This window comes from Elephas maximus, chromosome 4, assembly GCF_024166365.1.
Source record: "Elephas maximus indicus isolate mEleMax1 chromosome 4, mEleMax1 primary haplotype, whole genome shotgun sequence".
NCBI lineage: Eukaryota > Metazoa > Chordata > Mammalia > Proboscidea > Elephantidae > Elephas > Elephas maximus.
The window spans coordinates 87,262,424-87,281,509 of record NC_064822.1 but is presented as its reverse complement, the minus strand read 5'-3'; the positions used below and the strand labels follow the sequence as shown (position 1 = coordinate 87,281,509).

The 19,086-nt window shown below is 38.0% G+C and overlaps 1 protein-coding gene across 14 annotated transcripts in view; it reads right to left on the bottom strand.

Annotated features, from left to right (window-relative positions):
- CCDC91 (coiled-coil domain containing 91) overlaps positions 1-19,086 on the bottom strand; it is a 457,065-nt gene that overhangs the window by 199,145 nt on the left and 238,834 nt on the right. For 13 of the 14 annotated variants that reach the window (XM_049882721.1, XM_049882732.1, XM_049882720.1 and 10 more), the window contains one exon: positions 688-765. The exons of the other annotated variant lie outside the window; for it this stretch is intronic. In XM_049882721.1, the coding sequence (XP_049738678.1) occupies positions 688-765 (78 nt within the window). The remainder of the gene's footprint in view (positions 1-687; positions 766-19,086) is intronic. 14 annotated transcript variants of the gene reach the window in all.

The window sequence follows — 19,086 nt, the reverse complement described above, 5'->3', positions numbered from 1 at the left end:
GACTGCCAGAAAAATGAACAAATCTGTTTTGGAAGAAGTACATCCAGAATGCTCATCAGAAGCCAGGATGGACAGACTTCTCATATACTTTGGACATGCTATCAAGAGGGACTAGTCCCTGGAAAAGGACATCATACTCGGTGTAGTAGAGGGCCAGCAAAAAAGAGGAAAACCCTCAATGAGATGGACTAACAGTGGCTGCACTTACAGGCTCAAGCATAACAGCAATTGTGAGAATGGCGCAGAATCGGGCAGTGTTTGGTTCTGTTGTACACAGGGCTGCCATGAGTCAGAATCCACTTGATGGCACTTAACAATGACAATAACATATTATGCTTTACTCTTTTTCCCTCTATAAATTAGACATGGAACCACAGTAGAGATAAGAAAGCTAATCTAGCAATTAAGTCTATAGTATCTTTTGTCTTCAATCTTCTTCACCTGCCGATCCTCTATTAACTTATAAGCTTCTTAAATGCCTCAGCATCTAATGTTGCCTTTGTAATCTACAAAGTATGCTTTCAACAAACACTTACTGATCAATTCAAAGAAATTCTATACCAAAACAAGACTACACTACTAATTCTGTAATTTGTGTATGTTTGTATATGCCTATGTGTGTTAAATTTTCACTGAAGTTATCTAAGGTTAAAGAGAATGAAGAACTATACACTCTCAAATCTCTACCTTATATTCATCCACAATAATGCTGAGGGCTTCATGACCAGCCTTCCTCATATCTTCCAATTCTTGTTTATGTTTTTCCTGAAAGAAAAGAGAAAAAGGCTAAGATTGTTCTTTTGCTTTCAAAATTCATTTGTGCTTCCATGAATGACGGGTGATTTGTGGCACACCAATGCTACAGCTAAAAAAAAAAGGGAAAAGCCATTTTCATTAAGTTCTATTTAAAAGTATTGGGGGGACTCTGAAGGAATAAGGGATTAACAGTAAACAAAACCCGAGAAAGGAAAACCACGCTAAAGTGGTGACATAACACCAGACAATGGTGTTTTCCTTGGGGCATTTGGCAATTCTGGACCTGGGTTAAGAGACAGGATACTGGAAATGCGCCCAGACAAAGGGTTGCCACTAAAAGGCAGAAAAACCAGCAAAGATTTAGACAGACTTGGGGTCTGAAGAGACAAAAGTTAGAACCTTGAGGACTGGAAGCTCTGAGAGAAGAAAAGAACAGAGAACTGAGCAAATGTTCTTCTTAAATTTTCTTCATATATTTTCCAAATTCTAGAGCTACGCCCTAGGCACCTAAGAAGCCTGGCGTTAAAAACTTTGAAAAACAGAAGAGTTTATGGCCGTCTTACAGAGCTACAGAGGATATTAACACCAGAGTTCAGAACCCATCAATGGTTAGGGTTCCAATGAACACCTCAGGCTCTCAACTGAAACCAAGAGGGGTCTATACGCTAGGGCCAAGAGTGAACAAGTGACATATGAAGCTTTTCCAAAACAGCAATCCTACTTCAGTCAGCAGTTCCTGATTGGAAAGGTAGTGGTTCTCAAACCTTGAAGTTTAAAAGAATCACCTGGGGAATTTGTTAAGCATAGAATTTCAGGCCCTGCATTATTTCAATAAGCTTGAACCTCTTTTGTGTTATTTCTTCAGGTGATTCTAATACATAACAAAGTTTGGGAGCCAGGAAATTCAGGTGATTGGTCTTTCAATCTACCTAATGAGGAAAGGAAAAGATGAATTCTCTCTGGAGGATGTTACCATCTATAGAGTCAAAAACAATGTCAAGATATAGGGGGCCAAGATGGCAGACTAGGTAGCCGCTACCTCGGATCCCCCTTGCAACAAAGACTCGGGAAAACAAGTGAATCGATCACAGACACAACAATCTACAAACCCTGAACAACAAACACAGATTTAGAGACGGAAAACGAACAAACACGGGGAAGCAGCGACTGTTTTCGGAGCCTGGAGCCAGCGTCCCAGTCAGGTAACCTTGGTGCCCGGTCTAGGTCAGGGCCCAGGGGAGCTGACGGTGCAAACAAGGGGCACAGCCCTACCCCCCTTAACTCACCCGGGGAAGAGGCCCAGCCGGTCCGCGCGGGGGGCGTGGCGACGCAGCCGGTGGGAGAAGTCCCCGGGAGGCAGTGACTGGTCTTGGAGCTGGGAGAGCAGCGTCCCAGCAGGGGAATCTTGCCGCCGGGCATTTGACTGGGCGCTGTCATGGCACAAGCATGGGGAGCTGCTCCACTACCCTGAACAAACCCCGGGAGGAGCCCAGCTGGTCTGTGGGGGCAGCGCAGCCACGCGGCTGGCGGGAAGAGAAGTCCCCGGGAGGCAGCGGCTGATTTTGGAGTCACGGCGACACGGCTGGCGGGACGAGAAGTCCCCGGAGGCAGCGACTGATTTTGGAGCCAGGAGTGCAGCGTCCCAGCAGGGCAACCTTAACGCTGGGCATTGGACTGGCAGCGCAGGACCTGACCGCAGCTTCAGCAGGCCAGATCCCCGGGGACAATCTCCACACAGCCAGCACACATAGGCGACACGCCCCTCGGGAATCTCAGATAAAATAGTCATTCCAAGTAAGACAAGCAACCCTGGCTATATTCCGAGGTGCTACTCTCCTATCCCTCTGGTCCCTTCCTCACCCTCCCCAGGCGGCTTCATTAACATTGGAATTTCCTGAGCCAGAGGGAGAATGGCTCCGGCTCCGCGGCAGCTTTGCTTCCCTCCGCCTTTTTTTTTCTTTCTTTCTTTTGGTCTTTTCCTAACCCACTCTTCCGGCCTGAGAGAAGGAACCACAAAAAACCCAGGGACCAAAAATCCAACCCTAACTGGACTAAAAACACAAAACCAGCTACAGCCAAGCATATATGACCCAAAGCTCAGACTTTCATCCTTACAGGGAACAAGGTGGCGGTTATAATCCAAAGGCAGTTCTGATAGGGATCTGACTGCATTTTTTTTTTAGCGGATTTTCTAGAAAAACTAGTTTCCCAGAGATGGCTCGGAGACAGCAGTCCATATCAAACCACATAAAGAAGCAGACCATGACAGCTTCTACAACCCCCCAAACAAAAGAATCAAAATCTTTCCCAAATGAAGATACAATCCTGAAATTATCAGATACAGAATATAAAAAACTAATTTACAGAATGCTTCAAGACATCACAAACGAAATAAGGCAAACTGCAGAAAAAGCCAAGGAACACACTGACAAAACAGTTGAAGAACTCAAAAAGATTATTCAAGAACATAGTGGAAAAATTAATAAGTTGCAAGAATCCATAGAGAGACAGCATGTAGAAATCCAAAAGATTAACAATAAAATTACAGAATTAGACAACGCAATAGGAAATCAGAGGAGCAGACTCGAGCAATTAGAATGCAGACTGGGACATCTGGAGGACCAGGGAATTAACACCAACATAGCTGAAAAAAAATCAGATAAAAGAATTAAAAAAAATGAAGAAACCCTAAGAATCATGTGGGACTCTATCAAGAAGGATAACTTGCGTGTGATTGGAGTCCCAGAACAGGGAGGGAGGACAGAAAACACAGAGAAAATAGCTGAAGACCTCCTGACAGAAAACTTCCCTGACATCATGAAAGACGAAAGGATATCTATCCAAGATGCTCATCGAACCCCATTTAAGATTGATCCAAAAAGAAAAACACCAAGACATATTATCATCAAACTCACCAAAACCAAAGATAAACAGAAAATTTTAAAAGCAGCCAGGGAGAAAAGAAAGGTTTCCTTCAAGGGAGAATCAATAAGAATAAGTTCAGACTACTCAGCAGAAACCATGCAGGCAAGAACGGAATGGGACGACATATACATAGCACTGAAGGAGAAAAACTGCCAGCCAAGGATCATATATCCAGCAAAACTCTCTCTGAAATATGAAGGCGAAATTAATATATTTACAGATAAACACAAGTTTAGAGAATTTGCAAAAACCAAACCAAAGCTATAAGAAATACTAAAAGATATTGTTTGGTCAGAAAAACCAATAATATCAGATACCAGCACAACACAAGGTCACAAAACAGAACATCCTGATATCAACTCAAATAGGGAAATCACAAAAACAAATTAAGATTAATTAAAAAAAAAATGCTCGTAGCAGGGAATCATTGAAGTCAATATGTAAAAGATCACAATAATCAAAAAGAGGGACTAAATAAAGGTGGCATAGAACTGCCACATGGAGAGTGATACAAGGCAATATAGAACAATACAAGTTAGGTTTTTACTTAGAAAAATAGGGGTAAATAATAAGGTAACCACAAAGAGGTATAACAACTCCATAACTCAAGATAAAAGCCAAGAAAAACGTAATGACTCAACAAACATAAAGTTAAACACTACGAAAATGAGGATCTCACAATTTATTAAGAAAAACGACTCAGCACAAAAAAGTATGTGGAAAAATGAAATTGTCAACAACACATAAAAAGGCATCAAAATGACAACACTAAACACTTATTTATCTATAATTATGCTGAATGTAAATGGACTAAATGCACCAATAAAGAGACAGAGAGTCTCGGACTGGATAAAGAAACACGATCCGTCTATATGCTGCCTACAAGAGACACACCTTAGACTTAGAGACACAAACAAACTAAAACTCAAAGGATGGAAAAAAATATATCATGCAAACAATAAGCAAAAAAGAAGAGGAGTAGCAATATTAATTTCTGACAAAATAGACTTTAGACTTAAATCCACCACAAAGGATAAAGAAGGACAGTACATAATGATAAAAGGGACAATTGATCAGGAAGACATAACCATATTATATATTTATGCACCCAATGACAGGGCTGCAAGATACATAAATCAAATTTTAACAGAACTGAAAAGTGAGATAGACACCTCCACAATTATAGTAGGAGACTTCAACACACCACTTTCGGAGAAGGACAGGACATCCAGTAAGAAGCTCAATAGAGACACGAGAGACCTAATTACAACAAACAACCAACTTGACCTCATTGACTTATACAGAACTCTCCACCCAACTGCTGCAAAGTATACTTTTTTTCCTAGCGCACATGCAACATTCTCTAGAATAGACCACATACTAGGTCATAAAACAAACCTTTGCAGAATCCAAAACATCAAAATATTACAAAGCATCTTCTCAGACCACAAGGCAATAAAACTAGAGATCGATAACAGAAAAACTAGGGAAAAGAAATCAAATACTTGGAAACTGAACAATACTCTCCTGAAAAAAGACTGGGTTATAGAAGACATCAAGGAGGGAATAAGGAAATTCATAGAATGCAACGAGAATGAAAATACTTCCTATCAAAACCTCTGGGACACAGCAAAAGCAGTGCTCAGAGGCCAATTTATATCGATAAATGCACACATACAAAAAGAAGAAAGAGCCAAAATCAGAGAACTGTCCCTACAACTTGAACAAATAGAAACTGAGCAACAAAAGAATCCATCAGGCACCAGAAGAAAACAAATAATAAAAATTAGAGCTGAACTAAATGAATTAGAGAACAGAAAAACAATTGAAAGAATTAACAAAGCCAAAAGCTGGTTCTTTGAAAAAATTAACAAAATTGATAAACCATTGGCTAGACTGACTAAAGAAATACAGGAAAGGAAACAAATAACCCGAATAAGAAACGAGAAGGGCCACATCACAACAGACCCAACTGAAATTAAAAGAATCATATCAGATTATCATGAAGAATTGTACTCTAACAAATTTGCAAACCTAGAAGAAATGGATGAATTCCTGGAAAAACACTACCTACCTAAACTAACACATTCAGAAGTAGAACAACTAAATAGACCCATAACAAAAAAAGAGATTGTAACGGTAATCAAAAAACTCCCAACAAAAAAAAACCCTGGCCCGGACGGCTTCACTGCAGAGCTCTGCCAAACTTTCAGAAAAGAGTTAACACCACTACTACTAAAGGTATTTCAAAGCACAGAAAATGACGGAATACTACCCAACTCATTCTATGAAGCCACCATCTACCTGATACCAAAACCAGGTAAAGACATCACAAAAAAAGAAAATTACAGACCTATATCCCTCATGAACATAGATGCAAAAATCCTCAACAAAATTCTGGCCAATAGAATTCAACAACATATCAAAAAAATAATTCATCACGATCAAGTGGGATTTATACCAGGTATGCAAGGCTGGTTTAATATCAGAAAAACCATTAATGTAATCCACCACATAAATAAAACAAAAGACAAAAACTACATGATCTTATCAATTGATGCAGAAAAGGCATTTGACAAAGTCCAACACCCATTTATGATAAAAACTCTCACCAAAATAGGAATTGAGGGAAAATTCCTCAACATAATAAAGGGCATCCAACAGCCAACATCACTCTAAATGGAGAGAGCCTGAAAGCATTTCCCTTGAGAATGGGAACCAGACAAGTTTGCCCTTTATCACCGCTCTTATTCAACATCGTGCTAGAAGTCCTAGCCAGGGCAATTAGGCTAGACAAAGAAATAAAGGGCATCCAGATTGGCAAGGAGGAAGTAAAATTATCTCTATTTGCAGATGACATGATCTTATACACAGAAAACCCCAACGAATCCTCCAGAAAACTACTGAAACTAATACAAGAGTTCAGCAGAGTATCAGGATACAAGGTAAACATACAAAAATCACTTGGATTCCTCTACATCAACAAAAAAGAACATCGAAGAGGAAATCATGAAATCAACACCATTCACAGTAGCCCCCAAAAAGATAAAATACCTAGGAATAAATCTTACCAAAGATGTAAAAGACCTATACAAAGAAAACTACAAAGTACTAATGCAAGAAACTAAAAAGGACCTACTTAAGTGGAAAAACATACCTTGCTCATGGATAGGAAGACTTAACATAGTAAAAATGTCTATTCTACCAAAAGCCATCTATACATACAATGCACTTCCAATCCAAATTCCAATGTCATTTTTTAAGGGGATAGAGAAACAAATCACCAATTTCATACGGAAGGGAAAGAAGCCTCGGATAAGCAAAGCATTACTGAAGAAGAAGAAGAAAGTGGGAGGCCTCACTCTACCTGATTTCAGAACCTATTATACCGCCACAGTAGTCAAAACAGCCTGGTACTGGTACAACAACGGGCACATAGACCAATGGAACAGAATTGAGAACCCAGATATAAATCCATCCACATAGGAGCAGCTGATATTTGACAAAGGCCCAGTGTCAGTTAATTGGGGAAAAGATAGTCTTTTTAACAAATGGTGCTGGCATAACTGGATATCCATTTGCAAAAAAATGAAGCAGGACCCATACCTCACACCATGCACAAAAACTAACTCCAAGTGGATCAAAGACCTAAACATAAAGACTAAAATGATAAAGATCATGGAAGAAAAAATAGGGACAACCCTAGGAGCCCTAATACAAGGCATAAACAGAATACAAAACATTACCAAAAATGATGAAGAGAAACCAGATAACTGGGAGCTCCTAAAAATCAAACACCTATGCTCATCTGAAGACTTCACCAAAAGAGTAAAAAGACCACCTACAGACTGGGAAAGAATTTTCAGCTATGACATCTCTGACCAGCACCTGAACTCTAAAATCTATATGATTCTGTCAAAACTCAACCACAAAAAGACAAACAACCCAATCAAGAAGTGGACAAAGGATATGAACACACACTTCACTGAAGAAGATATTCAGGCAGCTAACAGATACATGAGAAAATGCTCTCGATCATTAGCCATTAGAGAAATGCAGATTAAAACTACGATGAGATTCCATCTCACTCCAACAAGGCTGGCATTAATCCAAAAAACACAAAATAATAAGTGTTGGAGAGGCTGTGGAGAGATTGGAACTCTTATACACTGCTGGTGGGAATGTAAAATGGTACAACCACTTTGGAAATCTATCTGGTGTTATCTTAAACAGTTAGAAATAGAACTACCATACAACCCAGAAATCCCACTCCTTGGAATATACCCTAGAGAAATAAGAGCCTTCACACAAACAGATATATGCACACCCATGTTTATTGCAGCTCTGTTTACAATAGCAAAAAGATGGAAGCAACCAAGGTGTCCATCAACGGATGAATGGGTAAATAAATTGTGGTATATTCACACAATGGAATACTATGCATCGATAAAGAACAGTGACGAATCTGTGCAACATTTCATAACATGGAGGAATCTGGAAGGCATTATGCTGAGCGAAATCAGTGAGAGGCAAAAGGACAAGTATTGTATAAGACCAGTATTATAAGATCTTGAGAAATAGCATAAACTGAGAAGAACACATACTTTTGTGGTTACGAGGGGGGGGGGGGAGGGAGGGAGGGAGGGAGAGGGTTTTTTACTGATTAATTAGCAGATAAGGACTGCCTTAGGTGAAGGGAAGGACAACACTCAATACATGGAAGTTCAGCTCAACTGGACTGGACTGGACCAAAAGCAAAGAAGTTTCCGGGATAAACTGAATACTTCAAAGGTCAGCGGAGCAAGGGCGGGGGTTTGGGAACCATGGTTCAAGGGGACTTCTAAGTCAATTGGCAAAATAATTCTATTATGAAAATATTCTGCATCCCACTTTGAAATGTGGCGTCTGGGGTCTTAAATGCTAACAAACTGCCGTCTAAAATGCACCAATTGGTCTCAACCGACCTGGAGCAAAGGAGAATGAAGAACACCAAGGTCACACGACAACTAAGAGCCCAAGAGACAGAAAGGGCCACATGAACCAGAGACCTACATTATCCTGAGACCAGAAGAACTTGTTGGTGCCCGGCCACAATCGATGACTGCCCTCACAGGGAGCACAATAGAGAACCCCTGAGGGAGCAGGAGATCAGTGAGATGCAGACCCCACATTCTCATAAAAAGACCATACTTAATGGTCTGGCTGTGACTAGAGGAATCCCGGCGGTCATGGTCCCCAAACCTTCTGTTGGCACAGGACAAGAACCATCCCCGAAGACAATTCATCAGACATGAAAGGGACTGGACAGTGGGTGGGAGAGAGATGCTGATGAAGAGTGAGCTAATTATATCAGGTGGACACTTGAGACTGTGTTGGCATCTCCTGTCTGGAGGGGGGATGGGAGGATAGAGAGAGTTGGAGGCTGCCAAAGTTTTCACGAAAGGAGAGACTGGAAGGGCTGACTCATTAGGGGGAGAGCAAGTGGGAGTAAGAAGTAAGATGTATATTAACTTATATGTGACAGACTGACTTGATTTGTAAACGTTCACTTGAAGCTCAATAAAAGTTAACAATAAAAAATAAATAAATAAAGGCATTGGATATTGAACATCACTAAAGGAAAAAAAAATAGACCAGACTTAATGCTCTGACTGAGACTAGAAGAACCCCAGAGGTCATGGTACCCAGAGGTTCTGTTAGCCCAAGAAGGGAACCATTCCCAATGCCAGCTCTTCAGACAGGGATTGGACTGGACTATGGGATAGAAAATGATACTGGTGAAGAGTGAGCTTCTTGGATCAAGTAGACACATGAGACTATGTGGGCAGCTCCTGTCTGGAGGGGAGATGAAAGGGCAAAGGGGAGCAGAAGCTGGAAAAATGGACTTAAAAAGAGAGAGTGTTGGAAGGGCTGACCCATTAGGTGGAGAGCAAGTGGGAGTACGGAGTAAGGTGTATATAAACTTGTATGTGACACTCTGATTTGATTTGCGAACGTTCACTTGAAGCTCAATAAAAGTTAATAAAAAAAAAAAAAAAATGTCAAGCTTTCAATATAAAATGATCAGAGATGACAATGGACAAGACCGAAAAAACAGAAAATACAAAAGAAACAGACACATGGGTGATTCAGACATTAGAGTTATCAAAGAGTTTTAAGTATGTACAATTAATATGTTTAAGAAAATAGAGGGAGAAATGAAGAAAAAGTGTTAAAGGTACAGATTTTCACCAGGACAACAACAACATTCTTGTTTCTGTGATTCCATACTTGCTCCCTTAAAACAGCCAGAATAATCCTTTTAAAACTTGAGGGTAAACATCTAAAATTAAGATATAATCTCCACAAGAGGAACTGTCATCCACTGTTGTATCCACAACCCCTAAAATAGTACCTGGTACAGTGGGTGTTCAATAAATATCTGATAATGAAATACCACACAGCTGCCCCAAATTCCCAAATGTCTTCCATAATACTACAAGTAAAATCCATAATCCTTCCGATGGCCAGCATATTATTCTTTTTCTGACTCCCTTCATTCTAAGTAAGCTGTTGTCATTAGCCTTGTTCAACCATGACAAGTACACTTCTGCTCCAAGGCTTTTGCATTTCCTATTTCCTCTACTTGGAATGCTCTTCCTCCAGATATCACAGACTTAGTTCCTCAAAAATCACCTTATCAGAGAGGTCTTCCCAGACCACCCTATATAAAATAGCATAATGCATCACTCTCTATCCGCTAATCATGTTTATTTTTCTTCATAGCATTTGTCACCACCAAGTATTTTGTATTTGTTATTCATTATCTGTTTCCCCCGACCAGACTGAAAGCTCCATTGGAGCTGAAACGTCATAGATTAAGTCTCTCCAGTGCCTAGAACAGTGCCTGGCCTGGGATACAACAAGCACTCATCAAGTATTTGTTTAATGTTGGCTGGTAACATAATTTTTTTTTAGAAGCAAAAGCCAGAAACAGCTATAAATTGGCATTTTTTTAAGAAGGAGAAGAGAGGCAAAGGGAGGAGAAGAAATGAAAGGAAGAAGAGGAAAAGAAACGGAAGCCGCAAAAAATGGGAAGCTGGAAGAAATCAGAAGCAGAAGTGTTTGGGATCCAGAGGCCAATTAGTAGACTATAATATTTTGGAAGAGCTAATGATACTATTCTCTAACACTATGGCACTTAGGAAGGTGAGGACAAAATAAGACACTAGAGAAATTTCAAGTCTGACAATAACTTCAATTTGTGAAGGTAATGCTTTAAAAAAAAAAAATGCTTTACTTGCCATTAAATATATGTAGCTCAGAACGTGCCTTCCACATAGTATAAGCTCAAGAAATAGGAACTCAATAAAGTAGAGATGAAACGGACCAAATACAACTAGGAGTAAGAAAGGTGTTTTGCTCTTCATCAAGAAAAGAGAGAATATTTAACAGAAAAATAAGAACATTAAAAAGTAATTATTTAGAACCTGATCTTGAAAAAGGTAGCTAGATGCTTGCTGAATGAATGAATGAAATGAAGATCAATGTTCTTTTTCTGACAAAAGCACAGCATATAATTTAGAGTAAGTTAACAAACATTATGGAGCATGTTTCTTTATCTGTTAAATGAGGGGGTTGGACCGAATTATTTATATGATACCCTGCCAATTTTCTTAATGTTATTCTATGATACACCATGCTAAAACTAGATCTTTTTTTTTTTTTTTTTGCTTACTTCAAAATTTCTGAAGGCAATCATACAACCACATTGTAACACATGAGCCTGTTGAGTTATCAAAAGAAAAATACAGGAATAACCAAACAGAAATACATGGCCTCAAATTTTTAGCTCAAGAATATAGAGCCAAAAATTCACAACCTATCTTCAAAGTGTTCAAAATCAAATTTGATCATAATGGTAGCTTTCTTTCAAAATGTCAAACCCCAAAGCATCACTACAAAGGGAAGATTCAGGAAAATGCCCTCACTTTAAATAAAATTACAGAATTTTTTAGCAAGAAGATATGTTAAAGGTAAGCTATTCCAATGTACTCATTTTATAAGTCAGTAAACTGAGGCACAGAGAGGTCAAGTTTGTTCAAGGTCACTAAGTTCAATAAGGGCAAGGTAAAGCCTGAATCAGATCTCCTAATTCGATGTTCAATGAAAAAACCCTGCTGTCACAGATGGCACTAACTGCATTCAACACGATTTGAGCACATTCCCAATCCCTCATCAACACGCTGGTTTTCTGTAAAAAGCTCAATATTACATAAACTCACTTGTCATAAGGCATGCCTTCTGATGAAAATAAGAAACACAATTGAATACTCTTGGTAAAAATCTGAAATATTCATTAATTCATCACTGCTAACCAGAAATCTTGGCCTGACAAAAATGATGTAAAGCAAAGTGCTTTTTAAAGGTTATCAGAAGCACATTACAACTGAACCTCCACTATCCATAGCCACTCATTCCAACTTCCTGCAAAATGACTATACCTAGGTCTTTTACCTTAAATATGCCCGGAAATGGTTAATGTTTTAAATATATATATATATATATATATATATGTTGAATAAATACGTAAACACGAAATACAGTGTGATGGTTAAGGTTGTGTGTCAACTTGGCTAGGCCATGATTCTCAGTGGTTTGACAGTTATGATGTACTTTGGCAGTTATTTAATGATACGATATGGCAGTTAGGTAACGGTACTGTCATCCTTCATTTTGTGATGTTATGTAATCACTTGCATGATGTGATCTGATGTGATCAGCCAATCTGTTGTAAGGGGAGTGTTCTTGGGGGTGTGGCTCGCATCCAATACATATGGATGTTCTCACAAAGCTTGCTTCTTTGCTCTGGATCCTGCATCCTGTTCATCATCATTTGACCTTCAGTTCTTGGGACTTAAGCTAGCTACCTGCCGTACCACCTGCCAGTCTTGGGATTTGTCAGCCTCTGGAGCCTGTGGGCCAGCAGCCTGCTGTCTTACCTGCCAATCTTGGATTGGCTAGCCTCCACAGCCCATGAGTCAATGGCCTGCCATCTGACTCGCAGATCTTGGGTTCATCAGCCCCTGCAGCTACGTGAGTCAGGTGAAGCCTCCAGACTGACACCTGATCCATGGACTTGGGACTTGTGAGCCTCCACAGCCATGTGAGCCATTTCCTTGAGATAAATCTCTGTCTCTCTTAATATATAAATTCATTGGTTTTACTTCTCTGGAGAACCCAGCCTAAGACATAAGAAATGAACAAATACAGGTACTTCCAAAAATTTTTTAAATTAGCAATTTTTTGAGTAATCATAATTGGTATATTCGGATTCCTCAATTCAGATTCCTACAATGTTAAAAAAAAGAAAAAAAAACTCAAGCTTATGGCACAAACTGATAAACATTTCATAATTCATATTCTATTACTGTTTATCATTGCCAAGCTAAGTAGAAGCCAGACTAATAACCTCTAACAGAATAATCTATGCACAGCAACAGGATTCTTTGCTACATGGATGGTTAAAAGCCAACATTTGATCAACTTATTTGGAATGCATTATAACAGTGCTTAAAAAAAAAGAGAAGGAAAAAAGGAAACTCCAAAGATGAACCTACCATTATATTCTACCTATAAAAAAAAAAATTTTTTTTTTTTTTTTTAATTAGAAAGCAGCTGCTTCTCACTTTTCAAAATCTTTGGCCAAGAGCCAGTCTATAATTACCTTTCCAAAGTATAATTAGCTAATGCCTGATTAGGCAGGTTTTCCAACATAGGCTTCACCTTGCTTTCTCTGAAGCCACAAGATTACGTCCTTTTCACAACAACTAATGAACTCTATTGGGTAAGGCAGACATAAACAACTCCAAATATTCCAAAAGGAAATCTGTGGGATAAGAAATCAAAATAAAGATAGTGGGATAACATCCAACCAATGCACTGAAAGGTTCTGACTGAGAAATGGTATAATATCTCCTCTACCAAAAGCTGAAGAATCCAACACACCAAAGAGGCCTAATCGTAAATGTCCGAGTAATAACACAAAGTTAGATTATCCCTACTGATCCTTCTTCTTTGTTTCCAACTTTCATATTCCAATTGTCAGTAATTATCAATGCATGTTCGATCAATTTCAGACCGCAGCACCTGATAAAAATCTTCTATTTCTTCATCTTTGGCCCTAGTGGTTGCTACGTAAATTTGAATAATAGTCGTATTAACTGGTCTTCCTTGTAGGCGTATGGATATTATCCTATCACTGACAGGATAGATCTTGAAACATTCTTTTTGACGATGAATGCAACACCATTTCTCTTCAAGTTTTCATTCCCAGCATAGTAGACGATATGATTGTCTGATTCAAAATGGCTAATACCAGTCCATTTCAGCTCAATAATGCCTAGGATATTGACGTTTATGTGTTCCATTTCATTTTTGATGATTTCCAATATTCCTAGATTCATACTTCGTACATTCCAGGTTCCGATTATTAATGGATGTGTGCAGCTGTTTCTTCTCATTTTGAGTTGTGCCACATCAGCAAATGAAGGTCCTGAAAGCTTTACTCCATCCACGTCATTAAGGTCGACTCTACTTTGAGGAGGCAGCTCTCCCCCAGTCATCTTTTGAGTGCCTTCCAACCTGGGGGGCTCATCTTCCAGCACTATATCAAACAATGTTTCGCTGCTATTCATAAGGTTTTCACTGGCTAATGCTTTTCAGAAGTAGACTGCCAGGTCCTTCTTCCTAGTCTGTCTTAGTCTGGAAGTTTGGCTGAAACCTGTCCTCCATGGGTGACCCTGCTGGTATCTGAATACTGGTGGCATAGCTTCCAGTATCACAGCAACACACAAGCCAAACTGACAGACACGTGTGGGAAGAAGTCGTTGGTCTTAACAAAATTCAATCACTGATCTCTGGCATAGTTTCTATCACCAAGACCATATTTTTCAACTACCGATCCTTCTTTGTTTCCAACTTTCGCGTTCCAGCATCACAGCAACACACAAGGCCCCCAGTATGACAAGCTGACAGACACCTACTACGTTTAAATCCCTTGTACTTATAGGTATGTCAGATTTTGTTTCATTTATCTGTCATACTATAATGCTACTTGAGTGCTGGTTTTATGCATCTCCATTATTTCGGGTTACTTTGTGACATGATACTATCAAATTAATTTTTGGTAATTTACAATGTATCAAGTTAAATATATGTGTTTATATGATTTATGAATGGCACTGAAGGAAAGCCTACCACAAATGATGGACTAGACATGTCTTCTTGTAGATTTAAATGAGAGGCCAGGGAGGGAAAATGTAAATGACTTTTCTCCTACAATCTAAATAGTATGAACCAATGCATGTATAATTTATTCAAAATATATAGAATTGGCAAGTCAAACTTGCCTTGCAATTTAGCAAAATAACCTATGTATTGTGAAGAGCTGACAGATGTGTCATTTTTTTCTGTAAAAGTTAAGACTTTCTGGGGGGAGGGATGTTCCAGCACTAGAATTTGGTAAGTTAGTCAGCCACTTTCGACCTTCAGTTTATCCATGTAATAACAGAGAAACTGATATGAGAATTATGTATATAGGACCTAGCACACTGTCTAACTTAAATCAAACGCTCAATAAATGATAATAGTGTTATTCTTGCTCTCACTAGTATTCCCTGCAAATTGTTCTAAAGCAATAAAAATAGCTATACGTCATTTCCTTTGGATATTCACAATGGCACCAAAGAGTAGGCAGACTAGGTCTTATCAAGCTACTTTACAGACAAGAACATGGGATCAAAGGTCTATAAGTAGTTATATCAAGTGAACCGGATTCAAATCCTGGCTAAAGCATCTTAACACATTTAACACTTTGATCAAAGGGAAAAAAAGGTTTAAAACTAAAATTTACTCTCTAATGTTTTGATCATTTGCCCATATATCATGAGTTTCTGTCTACAGTATTATTATTTCCCATCACATGTTTAAATACACTGAAATTGACCTTTGGTGCTTGTAGTGGGTTGAACTGTGCCCCTCCCCCCCCCCCAAAAAAGATATGTCCAAGCCCTAACCCCGTGTACTTGTGAATGTACCTTTATTTAGAAATAGGGTCTTTGGAGGTATAATTAAGTTAAAAATCACCAGATGAAATTATCGGATTTAAGGCGGGCCCTAATTCAATAACTTATAAGAGAAAGGAAAGAGATACTGTGACACAGGGACACAGAAGACAAGGCCATGTGATGACAGAGGCAGAGACTACAGTGATGTTGCCACAAGCCAAAGAATACCAGCCTCCACCAGAGGGTGGACAAGGCAAGGAAGCATTCTCCACTAAAATCTTTAGAGGAAGCTCGAACCTGCCAACTCTTTGATTTTGGCTTTTTGGCCTCTAGAACTGTGACAGACAAAATTCTGTTATTTAAATCCACCAAGTTTGTGATAATATGTTACAGCAACCCCAGGAAACTAATACTGGGTTTTTCCATTGTCCCTTTTTGAATGAGCTTCTTCCTTTATTTAACAACAAACCTCTAGTCTTCAACTTTTACTTTGTCCCCTGTGTGCCCAAGGAACCCAGTATATTAACACACTTAATTAGATATTTCTCCTGATGATACAGTAATATAGCCTTATTTGGATTTCTTTTTATCTGATAAACTACGTGTTAAAAATAACTATTATTGGCAATTTAATACATATCTCAAATAATACAACAATAACAATAATGATCAAATTATAGTATTCAGAAAAGATGGTACACAAATATTTACTAATTTTTTTAATACATAGATATTTACTGTTGCTACCTCCTCAAAACACAACTAAAATATTTGTGAAGTATTTTAGTTATCTTTTTCTTTTGTTTTGCTTTGTTTTATTTGTAATAGAACACAACTACAAAAGCAAAGAACAAAAGAGATAAGAAAATAGAAGCTGGAAAGCAAATGGATAAAAAAGCTAAATCCTAAAGAAGTGTGAAAAGCTGAAAAGAAATTCAGTAATACTACAGAACCCTCAAAACACTCAAAGTGTTGCAGCAGCAAGCACTCTGGCAATGAAGGTAAACAAACAAACAAAAAGAAAACCCAGCGCTGTGGAGTCAATTTTGACTCATAGCAACCCATGAAGGTAAAAACCTGTTGCCGTCGAGTCGATTCCAACTCATAGCGACCCTACAGGAGAGGACAGAACTGCCCCACAGAGCACCAGGTGGATTTGAACCGCCATGAAAAAAAAAAAAAAAAGAAAGGCAGTGCTAAAAACAGGAGGATTGACAGAAAGTCTGTTTAAGAAGCAGTCACTCCAGATCCCTCCCACTACCATGCAGAGCTTTGAGACCTTCCGTATCTAGTAACAGTGTCTAAATGCAGTTATACATACAAGGTAACTGTAGTAATAAGGTTGGAAACCACTTAACTATTCATCATAGGGAACTGGTTAAATAAATCATAGCACATTTATTCAAAAGATTATTAAGAAGGAGCTCTTACTATTCTGATATGGAATAATCAAAGTTATGTTTTTAGGTGAAAAGGGCAGATAATATCTTTCGTACTTTTTAAAAAGGGGAGAAATACATGTATATACACATACATATATATTTTCTTATACATTATATGTTATATATTATAATTTGTATAAACCTCAAATATCTCTGGAAGGATATACAAGAAACCGCTAATACTGGCTGACACGAGGGTAGTTCCTGGGCGGCAGATAATGTGAGAAAGAGACTTTTACTATATACCCTTTTGTACTTTTTAAAATTTTGAATACATTTGTATTTCAAAAAGCTAATTACTAATCTTTAAAATAATAAAATACAAAGTGTCTATCTTAGAAACCTAACTCAAATAAATTTTAAGGATACAATTTCTGACACCAAAGCTGAGAACCGCTGACATTTTGAGGAAGTAAATGACACTCCTAGCTTCTCTACAACTCTAAGGAGAGATGCCTCCTCTGTAGGTATCTGGCTGACACTAGACAATGGATATATACCAGCAAGTGTTTAGTAAACATTCATCAAGGAAGAGAAGAGTGGAAGTTTCATGGGCCTAGAAGAAAGACTCATTCAAATGCTAAGAGCTCAGCTTGAATTTCCTTATTTATAAAAAGGAGATACCAAGTTCACAAAGTTATTGTGAGACTTAAATAAGCAATGCACATAAAGCATATGACATAGTGCTTTGCATGCAGTAGCCCAGTTAGTACATAATAGTTTTCTTCATCACTTTCTTCCCCTTCACTTATGACGAAAATTGGGAGGAAGCTAAATCAAAGAGATGTTATCTTAAATTCTCTCACAGTGAAGATTACACACACTGATAAAGTCTGATGCTGAATAAGGATAAACATGTTATATAAAAGAGATCTTTTTTTAACATGAAAAAAGAAAATATTCATAGAAATGGAGACAAAGCTCATCTATAAAGATTTTTTTTTCTACTCTCTATATGTGACTACAAAGATGATATCTCTTCCAATATATATTCATCAGAGCTCAACAACGTCAAAAATGAAATGAAGAAAAACAGGCAAATTTGCTGGTGCAAAAGAAATACCAAAGTTTGCTATTCTCCTATAAATATTACTTACAGTAATGATTAATGTGATTTATTAACTGTAAATTAGATATGTTCTTATAAGACTTGCAAATGTCAGTAAACTTAATTCTTACATTGTTACCTCCTTTTTACTACAATTAAAAAACCCCAAACCCAGTGCCATCGAGTTGATTTACAATTATATTCCTAAAATTTCACATTGCATTTTTTTTCGTTTGTCAAAATATCTCTTGGTCCCAAAGTATAATAATAATAATAATTTTAGGTATAAATTCTAAAATGTCAAAAGAAATTATCTGTGACAGAAAATAAGAATTAGATCTTTCAGATGTTGAACTATTTTTCTCTCTTATTCTGGCAAAAGTAGTTGGCAGGCCAGCAGAAACACTACCTCACTCTTATAAAAGTCATGTCAATTTATCTGATATTACACTGTCAAAAAAAAAAAAAAAAACGGAAGCATCAGCCTTGATTAGACTATAAGACACCTAATGCACAAAGGGAAAAATAACACATATTTTTAAAGAAATTATTTAATGAGAAAAATATTCCATAAATATTTTCTATATTATAAAATCTGCCATCAAATCAGTGAATTATTTTACAAACATAGGAAACACCATGAAAAAAGGACCATGAACAACCCATTTTATAAATGATACAAGTATAGGTAGTAAGAAACTGAACTGTTGTGGAAACCTTTTTCATTTTTTATTCCACGGAATAGGAAACCCCCGACAACTCTACTTGCCTGTTGCCCCTCTTATACACTCTATCCCCACAGACAGAAGGCGAAGTGAGTTTCTAAGAAAAATATGGGCATGCATAGCTCAACACTCTTTCTCAAACT